At 37.6% G+C, this 20,664-nt stretch overlaps 2 protein-coding genes across 2 annotated transcripts; both read left to right on the top strand.

Annotated features, from left to right (window-relative positions):
* Positions 1-461: 461 nt before the first annotated feature.
* On the top strand, positions 462-1,094 carry LOC110892972 (protein ANTAGONIST OF LIKE HETEROCHROMATIN PROTEIN 1-like). Its single transcript, XM_022140101.1, has one exon. It carries the CDS (start codon positions 462-464, stop codon positions 1,092-1,094), a length of 633 nt encoding a protein of 210 aa, XP_021995793.1.
* Positions 1,095-12,725: 11,631 nt separating this feature from the next.
* On the top strand, positions 12,726-17,115 carry LOC110895120 (F-box/kelch-repeat protein At1g67480). The gene is made up of 4 exons (XM_022142403.2): positions 12,726-12,876; positions 13,999-14,066; positions 15,015-15,774; positions 16,319-17,115. The coding sequence occupies exons 3-4, from the start codon at positions 15,335-15,337 to the stop codon at positions 16,947-16,949; spliced, it is 1,071 nt and encodes a 356-aa protein (XP_021998095.1). The 5' UTR covers positions 12,726-12,876; positions 13,999-14,066; positions 15,015-15,334; the 3' UTR covers positions 16,950-17,115.
* The last annotated feature ends 3,549 nt before the right edge of the window (positions 17,116-20,664 follow it).

The following is a 20,664-nucleotide window of genomic DNA, read 5'->3' as shown; positions in this document are numbered from 1 at the left end:
TAAATTAAAAAAAAATATATTTTCTTTTTAAATTTAACTATAAATACCTAACATAAATCATACCCAAATACATTCAAATTTATACCCCAACCAAACCAAAAAATACCAAACATTTACCCAATCATTACAAAACAAAATGGCGGATGAACTCCCGTTATGGTTCCCACCCGATAGTAGCGACGATTCATCCGATAGTAGCATTCTTTTTTTCCAAAATCTCATCGAAGACGCCGAACTTCAAGACACGGGCACATCTAACCGAAGGAGATATATTGAACGTCAACGTGAGGTGGGGCATGAGACACTCATGGCGGATTATTTTGACGAAGACCCGAAATACAACGACGATATTTTTCTACGAAGCCCATGAGGAAAAACATCACCTTCCAGGTATGTTCGGTAGCCTTGATTGCACCCATTTCGTTTGGCGATTTTGTCCCACAGAGTATCGAGGCCAATATATGCGAGGAGATCACCGATACCCGACTGTTATGCTCGAAGCGGTTGCATCTCAAGATTTATGGTTTTGGCCTGCTTTTTGCGGTCCACCGGGTTCACAAAACGATATCAATGTGCTACAACAATCTCCGTTATTTTTAACGAAACGAAATGGAACCGCGCCAAAATGTCCATTTTACGTTAACAACCATTTATACAAACGTGGTTATTTGCTCGTGGATGGAATCTACCCTCTGTGGTCCGTGTTTGTGAAGTCGATCCCATACCCTCACGAAGTAGATGAAAAGAAATTCAAGAGGCAACATGAGGCGGCAAGAAAAGACGTCGACCGGGCTTTTGGTGTTTTGAAGGCGAAATGGGGTGTATTGAGTCGGCCGATGCGAGCAAGAACCGTTAGAAAAATTAGGAGTGTTGTGTACACGTGTATTATTTTACACAACATGATTTTGAAAGACGACGGAAACGCGATAGCACCAGTGCACATTCGGGATCCTCCGGTCGAGCCCGCTCTAGACGATACGGTGTTGGATGAGTTGATGGATGAAGACACGCATTGGAGACTAAAACACGATCTCATGAATCATCTCGCAAGTCAAGATTTACCCCACCTTTTGGTCGATTCCGATGAAGACTAGTTTAATTTATTTCAAGTTAATGTAATTTTATTATTTTTTAATTTAATGTAATTTTGATGTTTTTTAATTTAATGTAATTTTGATGTTTTTTAATTTAATGTAATGTTATTGTTAATTTATTCTACATTTATTATGTCAAATATTAAATATACTAGTTTACAAAAATTAAAAAATAAAAAAAAAGTTTATCAATTTAGCAAGTGTCTAACCATTGCCAACACCTTTTAACATAGTTTAAACATTTTTACTGAATGACGTGGCACACTCTTATTAGTTGGTTGATTTTTAAGTAACTACCCTTAGGGTGTACGGGGCACCAGCGGGGAGGGGGATCGGTGACCCCAGTCCCCGATCGGGAACACCGCCGCCATTACCGCGGGGACCCAAATCGGGGAGGGGAATCGGGGAGGAGACACCGCGTTGAAATGGCACAAAGATTGAGGAACGGTCCAATTTTGTAACGTTGGCAATGGTTATAATTAAAAAAAAAATTCAATTTTAACCAATATAAATAACCAACTTCAATCTAATTTTTTACCACACCCATTCTCAAACTTATACTCTAAAAATCTATCAAATACAACACAAAGCCAAACCGAGTAATGGAAAACCAACCCCGCGAAGCCAAGAAAAAATCTAAGGGACGCGGCTCGCAACCGTCTCGTGGTGGTTCGAGCGGTGCAAGTGCGCAACCACAACCCCCTTTCGGATATACTTCACAACCCCCTTTTTTTTACCAACAACCTTTACACCCATCCTTTTACAACACCCAACCACAACCCCCTTTCGGCTATTTCAAAATTTGTTATCAATGGATCCTCAAACCCTCGCCTTCGACCCGTATGGTTTTCGTTCCCCACAAGTTCCATCTCCACGAGAAAATGTTGAACGTCGTCTACCTATTTACGACGACGAGGACGAGAAAGTAGTGCCCGAAACTCAAACTTTGGGCGATTATGAAGAAGACACCGGCGACGATGAATATAATATGGATGAAGACGCCGGCAACGAAGAAGATGACGCTCGGGATAAAAAGGGAAAAATGGAGAGCCAAAAATGGACAAAGGTCCAAGAAGAGGCGTTGGCGAAGGCGTGGGTACATTGCTCTACCAACAAAAAGAAGGGCAATCAACAAAACCGCGATAGTTTTTGGCGTAAGATTTTAGATCATTATAACGCCACCGTTGGCGGAAGTAACCGGACCGTGCATCAAGTACGGTCTAAATAGGGCCCGATGATGACCAAAATAAACTTTTCAACGGCCTATACCAACAAGCGGTAAAAATTATAGTTTTTAACATTGTATATTTTTTAATTTTGTTTAGTAAGTTCATATTTTTTTAACACTTATTATTTTATAATATGTGGGATCGCTGATGTGTGTAAAATGCAACATATAAATTACATCAAATGAGGCTTAAAACTAACCCTTTTTAAGTACTAATGTTGGAAAAAGAGTGTTTTTGTCTTCCTTTTGTATTTTCAGGATTAAATGAGCTCAAATTCACAAAAGAAGCAAAAAGACAGCTAAATCTAACATAAATACAAGAAAAGGAACATAAGTGGATTGCCCGTCCTCCCAAGCAAAATAGAGAAGGCAAAAGACTGAACACGCCTCGTGCTCAGCCAGCACGGGGCCGTGCCCAAGAAGCAGCAGAAAAGACAAACCTATAGAAGCTTCTATTGCCCACCACGGGGCCGTGTCCAGTGAACACGGGGGCGTGGCGAAAGTACAGCAGGCGCATTAATTGTAACTGCGAATTACAATTAATGAAGAGAAAGAGTGTCAGACAGGCACGGGGCCGTGCCCAGCCTTCTGTTCAGCCTATAAATAGGAGTGCTTGGTTTCATTGCAACTCATCCCTTGGCACACCACCTCTCTCACACTTCATCCACCACCCACCACCACCATAACACCATCATCCACCACCATCATCCATTGTCCATCATAGAGTGTGTGAGTCGTCTCGGGATCCAAGATTGATCGTAAGAGTTCTTGACAATCAAGGCCATGTTTGCCTAAGTCTCTTACATCACTTGGTGAAGACAAGTGTTTAGTTTAATACTTTTTATTTTCAATCTTTTGCACTTTTTATTTGGTTTTGTATTAATGACTTTAATAACTAGTTGCTTATGTTGAAGGTGATCTTTCCTTATCGTTTGTCCGTGGTGTCTTGGCATTTTTTTACTGTCTATATAAAATAAAAGATTTTCACCATTCATATCTCCACGGTCTATATGGAGGTATGTTGGCTACCTGGTCGGGGGTTAAGGGAACGGTTTGGTAAGGGTCTTGCCCTTGTTCAGCGTTTAGAGGTCCTGCAAGGGACCTGGGTCAAATTTAGTAGGATCTCCTTCAATGCCCATAGGTATTGGATGGCGGGGATCCAAACTCTTTGACCCCCTCATAAGTTAACTACTATTAATACTATAACCCGACTATTTAGGACTGTATCCCTGCTGACTCAGACTACTTAGTCGAGGGTAACGTCACCGCCAAAAGCGGGGCCTACCATAATTTGCATTAATAACTTAATTCATTATCTTCCAATAATCCAACCCTTTAGGATTGTATCCTTGCTGACTCAAACTACTGGGTTGAGGGTAACGTCGCCTTCAAAAGAGGGGCCTACTACAATAACTAAGATAATCTCTTAAACAAGTGCAAAAGTGCGAAAATAATTAAAGGTTATACTAATACACGAGTCGGATCTAAGTGATTCATCTTGTCTATCTGTTTTTATTTTTATTTTATTTTTCAGCATTTAGTTAGTTTTTATTTCTCTTAGTTTAAAAATCTTTTCTAACATTTTGATTTGATTAGACGTTGAGGATAAACCGGTACTAAAAGCTCTTGTGTCCTTGGACGACCTCGGTATCTTACCAACACTATACTACGTCCACAATGGGTGCACTTGCCCATATGTGTGTTTAGTGTTAGTAAATATCGTGTTTTATAAATTTAAAACTTGGCTAAAAGTGTAAAAAGGGCTTAAATTATACATCAAAAATATATTACACCTAATGCACATCAATCGCACACGAGGAAGCGGGTGTAACGATCTCAGCGTGATGAAAGTCGCTTTAAAGGAATTTAAAGATAAATATCCGAACGGTTTTCAACATGTCGAGGCGTGGGAGGTCGTTCGAAAACACGAAAAATGGGCCCAAGTCCCATTGTTGGGTGAGGAAGGGGAAGGTTCGGCACAAAAAAGAAAGCCCGTTGACGTGGACCCTTCCATACCCGATATGAACGAAGACCCCTCGCCACAAAGAACAACGGCGAGACAAGCGTCAAGCGACATCGTCCGAGGGCTCGGCCGAGTTGGCGGCACAATTCAAAGAGTACACCGCCATGAAAGAAGCGAAGCACGCGATGTGTTGGTACACTACATCTGTTGATTCCGTCTAGGTGTCTAGGATCAGGTCTTACATCGTATTGTATAGCATAGGGCACGTAATACAAGAAAACAGGAGTCTGTATAGGTGTTATTTGCTAGGACCGCTCATAGGGACATAGGGATGTTGGGTCGCTTATTTGGCATGTATGGACCGCTTATGTGGATGTGTCTGGACCGCTCATATGAACATGTGACATATGAGCGGACCCAAACCACTATATATAGGGGTCTTTAGGGCGGTCCTCATAACGTGTGTGTGAAATTCCACGCCGAAGCTCTGCCGGTGTGACGATTGTTCTGTAAAACGTTTCAAATCAATAAAACAAGCAGTTAGGAGGAAGAATAAGCTATATCTACTTGCATTTCTTATTATTCCGCATCTGAAACGCAAGAGACAACCTCTGAACGACTCGTTCGGGTCAGTAAACGATCCTACAAGTGGTATCAGAGCTTGGGAGGAGGTTTTCTGCAGATTGTAGCTGTTTTTCATTGTTTCTTCTCACTTCTACACCTTATTTTCTCATTTCCGGGAGATTTCACGATTGAATTTCGTTCAAAAACTCACAGACTGTGTATAATCATACTTAGACAAACCCTTGAAAGATTCAGGCCGAAATACAGCTTAAAAACAGATCAAAATATGTTCGATATGTGGATCGCTCGAAGTGACATCATCGTGAACCGTTCTTAGATCACGTTTTGGACCGCTTATTCGTACAATTTTTGTTCTGGTTCGCTCCAAATTTGCAGTTGGACCGCTCGTAAGACAGTTTCTGGACCACTCGAGTGTACATTTCTGGATCGCTCCAAAGACATCTTGGACCGCTCATTTGGATCATCTTGGACCGCTCTTAAGACATTTATTTCTCTGGATCGCTCATTCGAACAACTTTGGTCCGCTCGAACGATTTTTAAGTTTGGACCGCTCCAAAGGACATTTCTGGTTCGCTGTTCTGTCATCTTCATTAAAAAAACGTGTTAAGACAGTATGGATTCCGAGTTTTACAACGCGTTTGCTACATCGACTACCCCAGCTGCAATTGCTCAAGCAATGAATTTGGAAAATGAGACGGGAACGACTCAAAAGCCTCCTAGATTGATGAGCATTGAGGAGTATTATGGGTGGAAGGATCGGTTTGAAAACTGGGTCCAGGCAAATCATCTCAGATCGTGGGAATGCATATTGAAAAAGTACACATTGCCTCGAACAGATTTGCAAGTTGTTAAAGAGATATCTGAATTTACCGATCAAGAAAGAGCAATGTATAGAGCCGAGAAAATGATGATCAGTTTGTTGCAGCAGGCGATAAAGGAAGACATATTCATCTTGTTACAGCACGACAAAACTGCTAAGTCAATATGGGATGCTCTTAAGGTTAAATTCGAGGGAAGTGAAAACATGATCAAGAGCAAGAAAGCACTGTTAAAGAAAGAATTCGATCTGTTTAGCAGTTTGCCAGGAGAGGATACTAAAAAGCTAATTGAAAGATATTGTCACCTAGTGGATCATTGTCGATGTTGGGAGTTGAAAAAGGTCGTGAGGAATGGGTAGATAAATTGGCTGACGCGTTACCTCAGAAAGAGTGGGGAACGTATTTGATGATTTTAAAGAATACTGGTGTGTATGACGGGCTGACTATTTCACAGTTCATTGAGAAAATAGAAAGTCGGGATCTTGAGCAGCAAAAGATCGCTAGGATGAATAGTCCAAGTGGTCAACAGGATGTGAAGATGTATTACAGGGGTAATATTCCAGCCACTGAGTCTGAAAGAAGTCCGAAAATTCAAACCGCTTTCAGTGCTGGTGATTCATCTGAGAAAGCTGATCAAAGTTCGAACAAGAGTAGCAGCGGGTTTTTATCGTTTCCAAGTGTGAATCCGAAAGAGACTAACACGAGTTTTCAGTCTCAGAATATAAAAACCGGAAACGGATATGTAATTCAGTGCAACATAGCTCTTAACCTTCCAGAAGGCCAAAGTTTCTCTGAAGACACTGCGAAAGACCACATGGCACTTCTGGGTTCAGTTCTGTTATCCTATGAAGGTCTTGTTGCTGGTCGGATCGGAAATCCTATGCTCACCAAAGAGGATTACGATCAAATAGACGCTGAGGAAATGGAACTAATGGATATCAAATGGTGTCTTGCAAGTGTTCTTCGTCGGGCTGAGAAATTCAAAACCATTACCGGGAGAAATGACTTTCTTGATGCTCATGTATCTACTTTAGGTTTTGATAAATCTAAAGTTACTTGTTTTCGATGCAGGGAGAAAGGCCATTTCAAGCGGGAGTGCAAGGGAAGAGAAGCTAGCAGAGCACAAAATCCATTCGGGAAAGATGATTACTATCGCAAAGCTATCTATCAGCAAGTCGGTCAATCCCAGGAACCTCAGACAGCTCATGGGAGAAAGATTGAAGATCCCAAGAGAGCATGTTTGGTAGATTTCAGTTGGAGTGATTACATATCATCTGAAGCCACAGCAGCACGCATTATCGATCAAGATGATGAGAAACTACCAGAAGGTTTCAGTTGGGATATGTTTGTGGATGAGAAGGGAGAGTTCAAAGCCTTCATTGCCAAGATCGTCCGGGAGCCATATTTGTTCGCTACTTGGATGAGATCTATCGGAGAGACTGTGAAAAGTGAAGATGAAAAGTCTGTGTCATCTGATGAATGCTCAGACAGTACTGATAACCTTTCAGAACATTCTGAGGAAGTGTCAGAAAGTTCAAATGAAGGTTTACAGGGTTCAGATGAAGAAGTACAAAATTCTGATAAAAGTGTACAAAATGAAAATGTTCAAGAAAAAGCAGTTGTATTTGATAAAACACCGAATGTTTCTGATGTATCAGATGATGATTCTGATAAGTCTGTAAAATTTGATCAATCACCAGATCACAGCAGCAGTGATGATGAGGAAGAAAAACACATAAATATTGCAAAAACTCATCTTTCTCCTGAAAGTTTTCATTTTTATTTTGCAGAAAGAATGGAGAAACTGAAAGAGAAACGAGCTGCTAAAGATTTACAGACTGAATCTGAAGGTGATATTCAAAACGCTGAGAATGTTGCTGAGAAGATTACTGAGGATGTGAAAGAAGAAGAAAAGGTGATTGAAGTAGAGAAAGTGGTTGAAGTTGTTAAAACAACTGAAGTTGAGAAGATTGTTGAAGTCATCAAGCCATGTGAAAAGTGCTTGGAAGCTTGCAAGAATTGTGCAGCCAAAGACGACATCATAGCTGAGTACGAGAAGAAGAAGGAGCAGTTACTGTTCAACCTCAATTATGTGAAGGAATCGTACAACGTGTTAAACAAAACAGTAACTGGTCTCTAAACAACAAACTCAGAAAGAGAACAGGCGCTGACAATGATGAATGCAACTTTAATGTCAAAGCAAAAAGCTATAAATTTCTATATCGAAGAAAGTGCTAAGTGGAAGCAAGAGTTGGAGACAGAGAAAATAGAGAATGAGAGAATTAGACGTTTATTGCAAAGTTATTCTAGTTCTGACTATCTAATTGATCGTATTTACCCAACTGTTGCAAGTATGGAAGCTTTCAAAGATGAGAAGCTAAAAGACAATAAAGACTGTGGTAAGAAATCAACTGTTAGTTACAACAAATGTCCACCTCCAATTTGGGATGGTTATTCACCTAGGAGACCAAATGAGGAGCAATTGGAAAAAAGCAGTCAATATAAAGCTTAAAACCGACACAACTGACAGTTTACCAGATAACATAGATATCACGTATACCTCGTCCAATACTGATCATGAGTCTGTTCTAATCAAAAAGGTGATCGATCAAGTGTTGGATACTGATGAGGAGTCTGAGTTGAAATCTGGGTCTGGAAAGTCAAAGTCGTCTGTCAACAGTCAAAATTCGTCGGAAAAACGGTCTTATAGTAAAGAATTTTTATTGTCAAAGGCAGATTTGAATGATGAAACATTCGAAGTTGTGTATACTTTGAATGGTTCGGATAAATTATATTACAATAAGGAGTTCCCAATAATGAGTATTAAAACGGAACTAATAAACAAAACTTTCAAACTTACAGAGGTGAATATTCCAGAATTAGAAGTTTTGAAAAGTTTTGAAAAATCTAAAAGATATACTTCTAGAGTTCAGCAACGTTTAAACAAGAAAAAAGGTTACAATTCTGGTCCTGGTTTTCCAAAGAAACCTAATCAGAATCGTAGCTACAAAAAGAAAGGTCTTGGTTTTATTCCACCAGAAAATGATAAAAATATGAAAAATTCTAAAACAAAATCTGAATTTGTGTCAGGAGGAAGTGCTGAGGAGGAACAGCAGAAACCATTCTGGAGACAGTCTAATAAAGAGTTTCTTGCTGAGAGAAAGAAGAATGGAGCTGATATATGTTATCTAAGAGAGACTAGAACCTGTTATAGATGCAATGAAGCTGGTCACATTGCATGGAATTGCTCAAAAAGTGTTCAATCAAAACAGAAAGTTTCTCAGAAGTTGAAAGAGAAAGTTGTTGATGTTGACACACCAACTAATAGATCTAAAATGTTTGAGAATTCAAAATTCGAGGTTGGTGAGTGTTCAAAAAATAGGTATGAGAAGAAAGGAAAGGACAACCAGGTGTGGGTTGCAAAGAAAGATGAAGTGAATGTCGGCGATGAATCTGGTTCCACAAAGCCAGAGGAGCCACAGGTTGAAAAGAAGATTTCAGTAAATGATGAGGAGTTTCCATCATTGAAGTTTGAGGAAGTAAAGAAGAAAGTAGGAAAAATTGAGATTTCGAATCAGTTTTACAAAGAAAAGAATGAATTTGATGTCGAGAAAACATTCAACGGGAATGTTAAGAAGATATTTGGGAAGATGTTGAGTGGGAGAGCTAAAGGGGTTAAAGATTTTTATGCTACTAAAAAGGCAACATACAACCCTACAACTCAAGAACTGAAAGCCATCAAGTCTGAGAAGACTTGGATGGAAGTCTGTTTTCCATGATAGTCGAAGGACTATGCCGGAGATCCCAAGTTTATATCGTGGATCAGGAATCGGCATCATTCTAGTTTTTGAAGTGTTTGTTTGAATGATTGTGATTAATGTTTGGATGTATTTACATGTGAAAGGACTACGCCGGAGCTTCCAGGTTGGCAGGTGAGAAGCAGGAATCGGCATCCTGATTGGTAAAATGGTGATGTAGACGTAACATTCCTACAAGTGGTAATCTTGATCTTACAAGTGGTATTTGTGGTTATATTTTGAGATGTTTGTATTTTTACAAGTGGTACAGTGATTCTGAACTGAAAATGGTAAATCAGGGACATTAAATTGTACTTGATTTACTATTCATGACAAAAGATAGACAAAATGATGAACCACATCCTCGTGTTTAAAAGATAAACCTACAAGTGGTTTTTATCAACACAAATTCATTTTCCGGAAAAATCATTTTGATTAAAACAAACTTAAGTGTTTTGAAATCTAAATGAGAAAATGGTTTGTGATAGGGGGAGTTCTGATTGTTTATGCTGAGTGAATGGCGATTTGATGTGATTCAGTGTCAGTTGTCAAGTTTCTGTACAGTTTGTTTTTACTTTTTATGTTTCTAGTGGGTCAAGAGTCTAGAAGTTTTCAAATTTTCTTTAAAATGTGTTTGCATTTTAGGGGGAGTAGGGAAATTTCAGAAAATCCAAAAACATTTGAAAATCCAAAAACATTTGAAAAAGCCAAAAACATGATAAAATTCAAAAATGAGTTTTGTAGCGAAAAAGAGGAAATGATAGTACATCAGTGGACTATCACGACACGCTAAAGAATTGAAAAGTCTAAAAAGTGTTAAACAATCTTACTGCGGATGTGTCAGTAGATTTTCGCACATTTAGTAAATTGAAACGAGATATAAACCTAATTCAAACTTGCTTGATTCGTGGGTAACTATTCTTGAATATATGGGTAACCCCTGAAATCTTGTTTGAAAGGTCCCATATTCTAAGATACTAGGTCTTTATACTCAGTGATATCTGGGGTATTATCCCGGGACTTCTGCTGAATGGAAGTTCTGACCTAGTCCCCGGATAATACTTTCTGCTAAAGCTTTGAAACATAAGCTTCGCCCTCAGCATGCTGATGAAACAATAAAATTGATAGTCGCTGCTGTCAAAATGCAAAAGATCCTCTAAAGGGGACCCACCAAAAGTCGAGCCGTCATCTCTCTGCTGAACGGAAGTTCTGACCTGAGCTCTCACGGTTTCGCACCTAACCCCTTTACAGATATCAGCTGTGGTATACTCACCTGTAAGACTGAATATTTGGGATCTGGATATGGGAGTATATTCAAGTGGAGTGATACACAATTAAGTTTAAGTTTCTAAAACATTAATATCGTATCTCGAATCGATTGAACTTTGTGTTGAGAATTTAAAAGGACAAACATACTGACAATCTAGGTAAATTGTTTAAAACTTAAAATGAATTCAAGCTTAACGGTGTTGGTGATAGGTCTCAAAAACTGATATGATCCTCTTGCACGAACTCACAAAAATATTGATTGTTAATATTACATTTCTATATGTTTTTGTCTTCAAGTGATGTCAGATAATGTCTCTCAGAAAATCCAAAAAGATTTTTTTTTGTGTTAGCATAAATTTTGAAAAAGTCAAAAAGATTTTCAACAACTGATGTTGGAGAACTGATTTTCAAAATTCCGAATGCTAAACATGATGAGCAAACTTTGAGGGGGAGTGTTTGTGTAAATCTAATTGTTTTCATTAATCTATCTTCTTCAAGTGGTTCATCATAAATTGATTGATAGAGAGTCATGTGTTGGTGCACAGGTATTTGATATGTGATGAAATTAGAAAATTTATTTCTGAGTTAAGATTGTGCAGGTAACCAGGTTTCGATTTCTAAAGATTTCTGTTGAAGGAGAGCCTAGTTTCAATCCTGGAAATCAATTCAGAAGATCTCTGTTAGAGTCAGGTTGATTGATTCTAAAAGCCTGTGAAGATCAGACAACGATCCTGAAGATGTTACTGAAGAACAAAAGAATACCAGTGAATCGAGAGAGGGAGTCTGAAGATAGAGAGAAAGAGAAAGCCCAGAGACTGATCAAGATTGAAGATGTGAAGACACGAAGACGGTGCTTGATAGTCGACTCCATCAACATCTGAGGGGGAGTCTGTTGGTACACTACGTCTGTTGATTCCGTCTAGGTGTCTAGGATCAGGTCTTACATCGTATTGTATAGCATAGGGCACGTAATACAAGAAAACAGGAGTCTGTATAGGTGTTATTTGCTAGGACCGCTCATAGGGACATAGGGATGTTGGGTCGCTTATTTGGCATGTATGGACCGCTTATGTGGATGTGTCTGGACCGCTCATATGAACATGTGACATATGAGCGGACCCAAACCACTATATATAGGGGTCTTTAGGGCGGTCCTCATAACGTGTGTGTGAAATTCCACGCCGAAGCTCTGCCGGTGTGACGATTGTTCTGTAAAACGTTTCAAATCAATAAAACAAGCAGTTAGGAGGAAGAACAAGCTATATCTACTTGCATTTCTTATTATTCCGCATCTGAAACGCAAGAGACAACCTCTGAACGACTCGTTCGGGTCAGTAAACGATCCTACACAATGGAATTGGAGGCGATTGATTTGAGGAAGAAAAAAGAGTCGGAGGCTCGCGAGCTCATAACGGAACAACGCGAGACAATGAGAAACTACGCGTACGATCGAGATAAGAAAACATTCCTCAAGCCGCACGACGATGCCCCGCCGGAAATGTTGCCGTTCATCCTCGCCCGAAAGCGCGACATCGCTAACAAGTACGGGTGGCCGTGCAATTTCTAAAATTTTTATTTTCTAGTTTGAATGTAATTTTTATTTTCTAGTTTGAATGTAATATTAATTTTCTAGTTTGAATTTAATTTTTATTTTTATTTTCTACTTTCAAATGTCTTTTGTTAAATTTTATTTAATTTTTATTAATATTTTTTTATAAACATGCATAATTATAAAAAAAAGCAAGTTCCCTAAGAGAGGAGTGCCACCATCAAATTAGGGTGTAAGGAAAATTTAAGAGAGGAGTTGACATGACATAACCTAATTAGGTGTGCGTAAAAGAGGGCACTCCCGTAAGAGGGGAGTGCCCCTCTCACCCTTAGGTTTAGATGGATGATAAAGCAGCACCACGTTGTTCCCATATGTTGATTGGGCATATTATTAAAAGCGGCACAAAATTCGAGTCACTGTCTTACCCAAATCTCGTCTCAATCTTCAAACCCGACACTACTGACGTGGGTCTGATTCTCTCAAAATATTATTATATATTCATACCCATAACATCTTATTATTCACACCTATCACAACAAACACACAATCCCCTCAAATTCTCCTCTTGTTCAGGTAACAATTTCTTTTTTTTTTTTTAGAAAAGAAATACATGCTTTGGTTTTTAGTTTTTTTTTTTTTTTTTTTTTTTTTTTTTACCATTGGTTGTGATTTCTTTTTGCCATTGAATCAGTTCTAATTCTTGATTTATTTTCTTATATATCTGCAAAAGATCTGTTAGTTGGATGTGTGCTTATTTGTGGATGCATTTCCTTTTGAATAGCTGGACACGAATGTGATCTTAGTTTTTCTTTTCTTTTCTTTTTTGTCAATAAGAATCCTAATTGTTTGGTTTTGGGCTTCTATATGCAGTAAATATTATATTTATTGAAGGTAGGAATTTGTTTTTACTTTTGTTGTCAAATGACTGATAATTAAGATCCATTAGTCAAATTAGGGGTGTTTGGGTAGGTTTTGGCTTATAACCGGGTGGAGGGTGGTGGTATAAAGCCGCTTATCACGCCATGTAGGCGATACATAATCGAGGGGCGTTAAAGATTTTATTACACGTTGGATCGGTTCGGGGACCCGCTACTTTCGGTTTTTAGAGAAACTCCCACTGGTTTTTTATTTGGTTCGGTTTTATCGGTCAATTCGATTTTTTCACACCCCTAAGTCAAATATATGTCCTTTTTTAGAAGATAAATGCTTGATAATCATTCACCTAAGTTATGGTTAAACTTGTTTATATTTTTCATTTGATGAAGATAAGTATTTCTAGTATGAGGAAAAAAGGCCTAAGTTAGGGTTGCTGTAGATTTACCGTTTTGAAATGTTACTCAGGCCTAGAAGGAGTGATATATATAGTAGTATCCCCCTTTTTTATTTAATTATTCATTCATTATTGGGTGTTTGGTAAGGTAGGTGGCTTGTGTTTGATAGTCTTAACGTTTTAGACTTTTATAAGTTTAGTATTATTGTTATAGAGCTTGTAGCAAATAACAAGAATCATGTGTGAAATTTTGCACTTTATTTAGGGATTAATTAAGACTAGTTTCATTGATTAATCATGTCACATAATAATAATTAACGAAGGAATATGATAATTATTGGCATAATTACTTACCTTATGGTATTGAATATTGATAACATCCTACAAATAGCACCAATTAACCAACTTTTTTTGTTTCATTGTAGGTGGTTGTGCACATCTAGATAAAATGGAAGTTAGAGGGGGGTTAAGCCAATTTCTATGGCCTTGACTGGTATAATCTATTTCTTATTCTTCCATTTCATCTTCTATCTATACTTTGACTCTTGTGGTCAAACAAAAAATTTTCTTGTATTCAAATTTGATACTCTTTTTTTCTAGAAAAAGTTGATAACCCCTGTTAAAAAATCGATACAAGTAAGGGGTGCAAACGAGTCGAGCAGCTCGCGAGCTACTCGAGATCGGCTCGAGGAAAAGCTCGAAACGAGCCGAGCCTTATCGAGCCTTAGTGTAAACGAGCCGAGTCGAGCCGAACTTATTTAAACTTGTTTACAAGCCGACCTCGAACCTAAAAATAAGCTTATTTAGTAAACGAGCCCGAGCCCGAGCTTTACTTATCGAGCTCGCAAGCCTAAAAAGTCTATTATTTATATTATTTTTATTTAATATACTAATTAATAGATAATAAACGAGCCGAGCCCGAGCTTGATAAAATACAAACGAGCCGAGCTCGAGCTCTCATAAGTTAATCGAGCTCGAGCTCGAGCCTGGCCGAGCTCGGGCTCGGCTCGTTTGTACCCCTAAATTACAACCGTCATCATCAAATATGTACCCGGATAATGGTCTAACGAGTCAAATGGGCCAAACTAGCTTGTTAGAAAACGACACAAATAGGTTAACTTAAGAAAAAAAGGTTGAAAGGTAATGGGTCAAATTGTGGCACCATCGGGTTGACAGTCGGCCATGATCTAATATCGATGCTTAAACTTTGTAAGTCATTTTATTAAAAGTTTTGATTATCATTGGAGTTATAATTTTGCAATAATGTGGCACTAGCTATTATTCGAAAAACGGACAAAAAGTATTCTGGGTCAACCCAACCCAACCCGACTCCACTCGTACCAATATTGCCCATTTTGGCTCGTGCAATGTTCATATCTTTCTTTCTTTCTTTCTTTTTGTTTTGTGATTTTTAATTCATGGTTTTACTTAATATGTGTAGATCACTCACTGCATAAGGTTAGAAGCAAGTCAGAAACTCTAGAAATTTGTGTTTTTAGTGGTGAAACAAATACAAGTTATTACTCCAGAAATAGGACAACTGGCATGGATTTTAAACCAGATTCGACTAGACTCAAAAAATCGTACGCTTTTAATACTCAAGTGATCAGTACTGCAACTTCTTGGACCCGTAAGATATCCATAAGCGAAGGGTATCATGAAGTTTTGTAATAGAAATCTTAAATTTTCAATTTCTTTTGACATTCATTTCTTCTAATTAAGAAGAACAAACTGATCAACTCTAGCCTTTAGCACTTTAACATGGCTGCATCTGTAAGTGGAGAGACCAATGCTTGTTTACATTCAGTTGGCGATGACTTTGACTGCCCGATCTTGCCCGGGCTGCCCGACGATATAGCAAAGTACTGTCTTGCCCTTGTCCCAAGAACATACTTTCCAACAATGGGAACTGTGTCAAGGAGATGGAGGTCTTTTATTATAGTTAGGAGACTTTCTGGTTTAGTTGAAGAATGGATTTATGTTTTGAGTATGGATACTAACGGAGATGGGACCCACTGGGAGGTCTTGGATTGTTTTGGAAATAAACAGGCAGTCTTACCTCGGATGCCAGGCCCCGTGATAGCGGGCTTTGGGGTTGTGGTTGTTAATGGGAAGCTTATTGTTATGGCTGGGTATTCGATGGTTGCTGGTGTTGGTTCGGTTTCTTCTGATGTGTACCAATATGACTCTTGTCTTAACAGGTTTGTTCGATTATTTAGAGTAAAATGCCATTTTCGTCCCTGAGGTTTGACCATTTTTGCGACTTTCATCCAAAGGTTTGTTTTTTCGCATCTGGATTCAACAAGTTTGAATACCTGCCATTTTCATCCGACTTGTTAACTCCATCCATTTTTCTCCGTTAAGTTAGGGGTATTACCGTCTTTTTAGACAATTTTTTTTTTATCAAACTAAAAACTCTATAAGAAATAAAGTTAACAAAGGTGGATCTATATTTCTTATAGTGTTTTGTTTAATAAAAAAATGTCTAAAAAGACGGTAATACCCCAGACTTAACGGAGAAAAAATGGAGTTAACGAGTCAGATGACAATGACAAGATTTCAAACCTTTTAGATTCAGATGCGGAAAAACAAACCTTTGGGCGAAAGTCGCAAACTGGCCAAACATCAAGGACAAAAATGACATTTTACTCGATTATTTATCTTGTTAGTAATTTTGACTCGTATATTTATGAATGGTTCGATTTGGGTTGTGCTTTACCGCAAACGGGTCAAATGTGATTGCAGCTGGAGCAAGCTTTCCAACATGAACGTGCCTCGATATGATTTTGCATGTGCAGAAGTAAATGGTATGGTTTATGCAGTTGGTGGTTATGGGGTGGATGGAGATTCTCTCTCATGTGCTGAGGTGTATAATCCAGAAACCGACAAGTGGACTTTAATCGAGTCGCTTCGCCGCCCACGTTGGGGTTGTTTTGCATGCGGGTTCGAGGGTAAACTCTACGTTATGGGCGGGCGGTCAAGTTTCACCATTGGAAACTCAAGGTTTGTTGACGTGTACAACCCGATAGAGCAGTCATGGTGCGAAATGAAAAACGGCTGTGTGATGGTGACCGCTCATGCTGTAGTTGGAAAAAAACTATTTTGTATAGAATGGAAAAACCAACGAAAACTCGCTATTTTTAACCCCGAAGACGGCTCATGGAAAATGGTGGGGGTCCCGGTTACTGGAAGCTCGAGGGTCGGGTTTCGGTTTGGAATTATCGAAGATAAGTTATTGCTTTTCTCACTTGAAGAAGAACAAGGAGGAGGTAACACATTAATGTATGACCCAAATGCAACTACTGGCTCAGAATGGCAGACTTCAAAGATTAAGCCATCTGGTTTATGCTTGTCTTGTGTCACAATCAAGGCATAATAACCAATAATTATTGCATTTCATTTTTCTTTGCAAATCTGTTTGTTGTTGTAGTCAAGTTTCATGTATTATGGATACCTAAGTTATATGTACTTATTTAGTCTGACAATCTAAGTGTGAAACTTATATTTATATCTAAAATATTTATAGAAAATTTACGAAATAATAGTAATAGTAATAGTAATTACAGTAACTTTTTCACATCCTTCATTCATTCAGTTTAGGTTTACGTTTGTCTTGGGTTACTTGTTTTGTTTGGGTTCAATTAGAATAGTGGGCTTGTTTGGTGGTTTAATGGTCGAACGGGTATGGGCTTAGCCCAATGTATTAGGGCATCTTATGTATCTATAAATAGGGCATTAATAAATTGATTTATTTTTAACTGTTTGTTACTCATAAGTTTAATTGTTTTTCAGAAATGGATCAAACCATAACCATAACCACGATGTCGGTTAATGGATAACCATAACCATAATCGATCGGTTATGGTGGTTATGGTTATTCGGTTTTGATGGTTTTAGCGGGTCCGTTATGGGTGGTTAACCGTTTATTTAGCTTAGCTAAAAATAGCTTATTTTTTTTAACATGAAATAAATTGTCATTGCATATTTGTATATATTAGTATATTACATAGTATAAAAAATACATATAATCTATAATATTAATACCAATTATTATCGAATATTGAAATAAAGTGATATGATACATTCCATAAATTCAAATAAAAATCCAACAAAAACCACAAAACGATATGAAAAACCAATAAATACTAAAAATCTTCAATAAACATCAAATATTAAAAATATGGTGAAATGTCCTAAATCCTACAAAAAATTATTACATGTCGGTTTGGTTCGGTTATTGCGGGTATGGAAAAAATGATAACCATAACCGACCCGCTACTTTCGGTTTTCAAAAAAACCATTAACCAACCCACCGGTTTTTTATTTGGTTCCGTTTTTTCGGTTCGGTTTTGTCGGTTAATTCGGTTATGGTTCGGTTAATTCGGTTTTTTCGCACACCCCTACCACCCAATACGATTTACAACTAATGGCCAAAGTTACAAATCAGGCCGGAGCTAGAAGCATCACCATGCCGGTTCTTGCATTTAATCCGTTTCAACATCGACACGGAGGTCAGGCCAGGATCCGGGAGGTCGGGCCGGCGGTTCGTCTAGTTAAGGTCGGGCCGTTTTTTTAATTAAAAAATGCCCTAAATGATCTCGTATATGCCAGGGGTGGATCTATGTAGGTGAAGATGAGATGAAATGAAGGTTTTCCGGTCGATGGAAACGAAAATTCCGGTAGATGAAAAGTTGCAGCGGTAAGCTGTTCGGATAAGATGAACTCACTTGAACTGTCCTTTTTTCCATTTTCCAATATTTTAATAACTATATCCCATATATTCGTACATTTGTAGCTTGTACATTTAGGTTTAAAATATGCACATTACTTGTTTTCTTGACAAAAATATCCTAAGAATAGATTTATCTCATTTTAGGTTTATTTCTTTTGATAAAAATGAAATCAAAATTACGTCCGAAGTGACAAAAAATTAGAAAATTATAAACACAAGATTAAAAAAAAATTATAAAGATTACTTGTTTGTTTTATTTTTTTTACTTTGTTTATTTATTGGATTTGTTGTAAAACAACGGTCTATTAGCAACCAATATATAAGTATATAAACATGAGAACAAAACTATAAAATCATGTAGAGAATAGAACATGGATAATTCTTATTCATTAATCTATATACACCATATACAAATGCCTCTCTCTATATATAGGCACATACATTAATAAAAAGAAATTAAAGAGATAGGAGTTATGTATGTGGAGAGTCACCATATTAATGATACATTCATAACACTCACCCTTGACTATCCACATACCTTTAATACGCTTGGTGATGCTGCCTCGTTAAAAACCTTGCTAGGAAAACCCAGTGGGACAAAACTTCAGCTAAGGGAAAAAGAGTGCAGCGCGTATTTTCTTATTCTGATACTTCTGGATCAGGTATGTTGTCTCGTTAAAAACCTTACTAAGAAAACCCAATGGGACAAAACTTAGTTAAGGGAAAAAGAGTGCCACTTGAACAAATCTCCCCCTCATTATAATATGTATCCTTTAAGTAACATGTGTCCATCTTCCTCGAATGTTACTCAAAACTTTTGTAGAATAATTTGTTGTTTGATGCATTGAAGTGCAATACTTTATATTGAGTAATGTTGTAAAATCTTCTTATGAGACTTCTAATGCTTCCTCTTGCAAACAAATACCATAAGATCCACTACTATGTTGTGTTACATTCTTTACATCTACGAGACTAACGAAACTAGTTTTCATAGGTTAGTAAAATATAAACACATATCATTCTTACCTTTAGGGTATCGACATATCTGATTTACCATTCAAATGTCTCCTCATTGGACATGTGCTATATCATGTTGATAAATTCAAATAAGAAAAATATATCATGCATAGATAGAAAGAAATATTAATGCACAATTGTACTTTAGCCATGGTACTTTTGGAATGAGAATCCCTACTTTGGTAGGAGATGATAATAGTCATTTCTTATAAAAAATGACTTAACAACCTTTAACATACTTTAAGGTTCAATTATGTCCATACTAAAATATCCAAACATCATCTTCTGTACTTGAGGGATTAGTAAAATATAATTACATATATACTCGAACTGCAGTTCGAGTAATAATTAGACCGTGCCAAGGTCATTCAAAAATTCACCCTATAAAAGCTCGACAATTTCTCTCGATGATGCCTAGACATCATTACTGTAAATTGCGATTATAGTGAACTTTTAAAAGTAGAATGTTCATAGAATATGGCTAATTTAATCAAACTTATATCCCTCTTTATGCGAATATCTCGAGTTGTACAAAACTCGACCCAACTATTTTAGCTCATACGTATTTTGTCAACTTCATATAGTACGTTCTTGAGGTTTTTGTATCAACGCTTCTGGCATTATCAATCCATGAGTGAATTCTGCCCATCTTATCCAAATATACATGTGCATTCACTCTTCATGAGTTTTGCTACATAAACTTACCCATATAACACATAGATATCTATATCATATGCAAAAGTGTCATGAACACTTGCTTTTATCTTCAAAATCCAAATTGTACCATGCGTGTACACTATTTATTAAGATATCACAATCACTTGGTACAAGTTTCTATGTACATTTCTTGGTGCACAAGTATTACATCGTTAAGATGTTTCAATTAACCTTTTAAGCACCCAATTGCTTTAGAAACTCATCAGGAGTTTCAATTATATCCAACGTGTAAAAAATCATAACTTATTTGTGACACCTGTGTCACTGTGACCGTCAAACAAATGCCAAACCAATGAAATTTTGTATTTCATACTTGGGAATTGTGAAAATATGTGTATCATTTGCACATATCAATTCTTGTTCGATTTCGGGCTTTAAGTCGCTTTCTGGAAGGTTATACACGATCTGATGCGTAAATATAACCAGTTTAATGCAACAAACACTCCGGAATAGTGAGATAGGCTTAACATACCTTAAATAACCTTTACATAACTTAGAAATAAGTTTTGGATGGTTTGGTATACCGAAATCAAGTTTATTCGCTTACAGGGACTATTTGCGTCAACTTGCAAAAGTCTGCCGTTTCGTAAGGCAACGTATAGTCCGGAACTTGATCATAAGTTAA

This window comes from Helianthus annuus, chromosome 12, assembly GCF_002127325.2.
Source record: "Helianthus annuus cultivar XRQ/B chromosome 12, HanXRQr2.0-SUNRISE, whole genome shotgun sequence".
Classification (NCBI taxonomy): Eukaryota; Viridiplantae; Streptophyta; class Magnoliopsida; order Asterales; family Asteraceae; genus Helianthus; species Helianthus annuus.
Note: the sequence above shows the minus strand (reverse complement) of the source record. Positions and strands in the feature narration are given on the sequence as shown.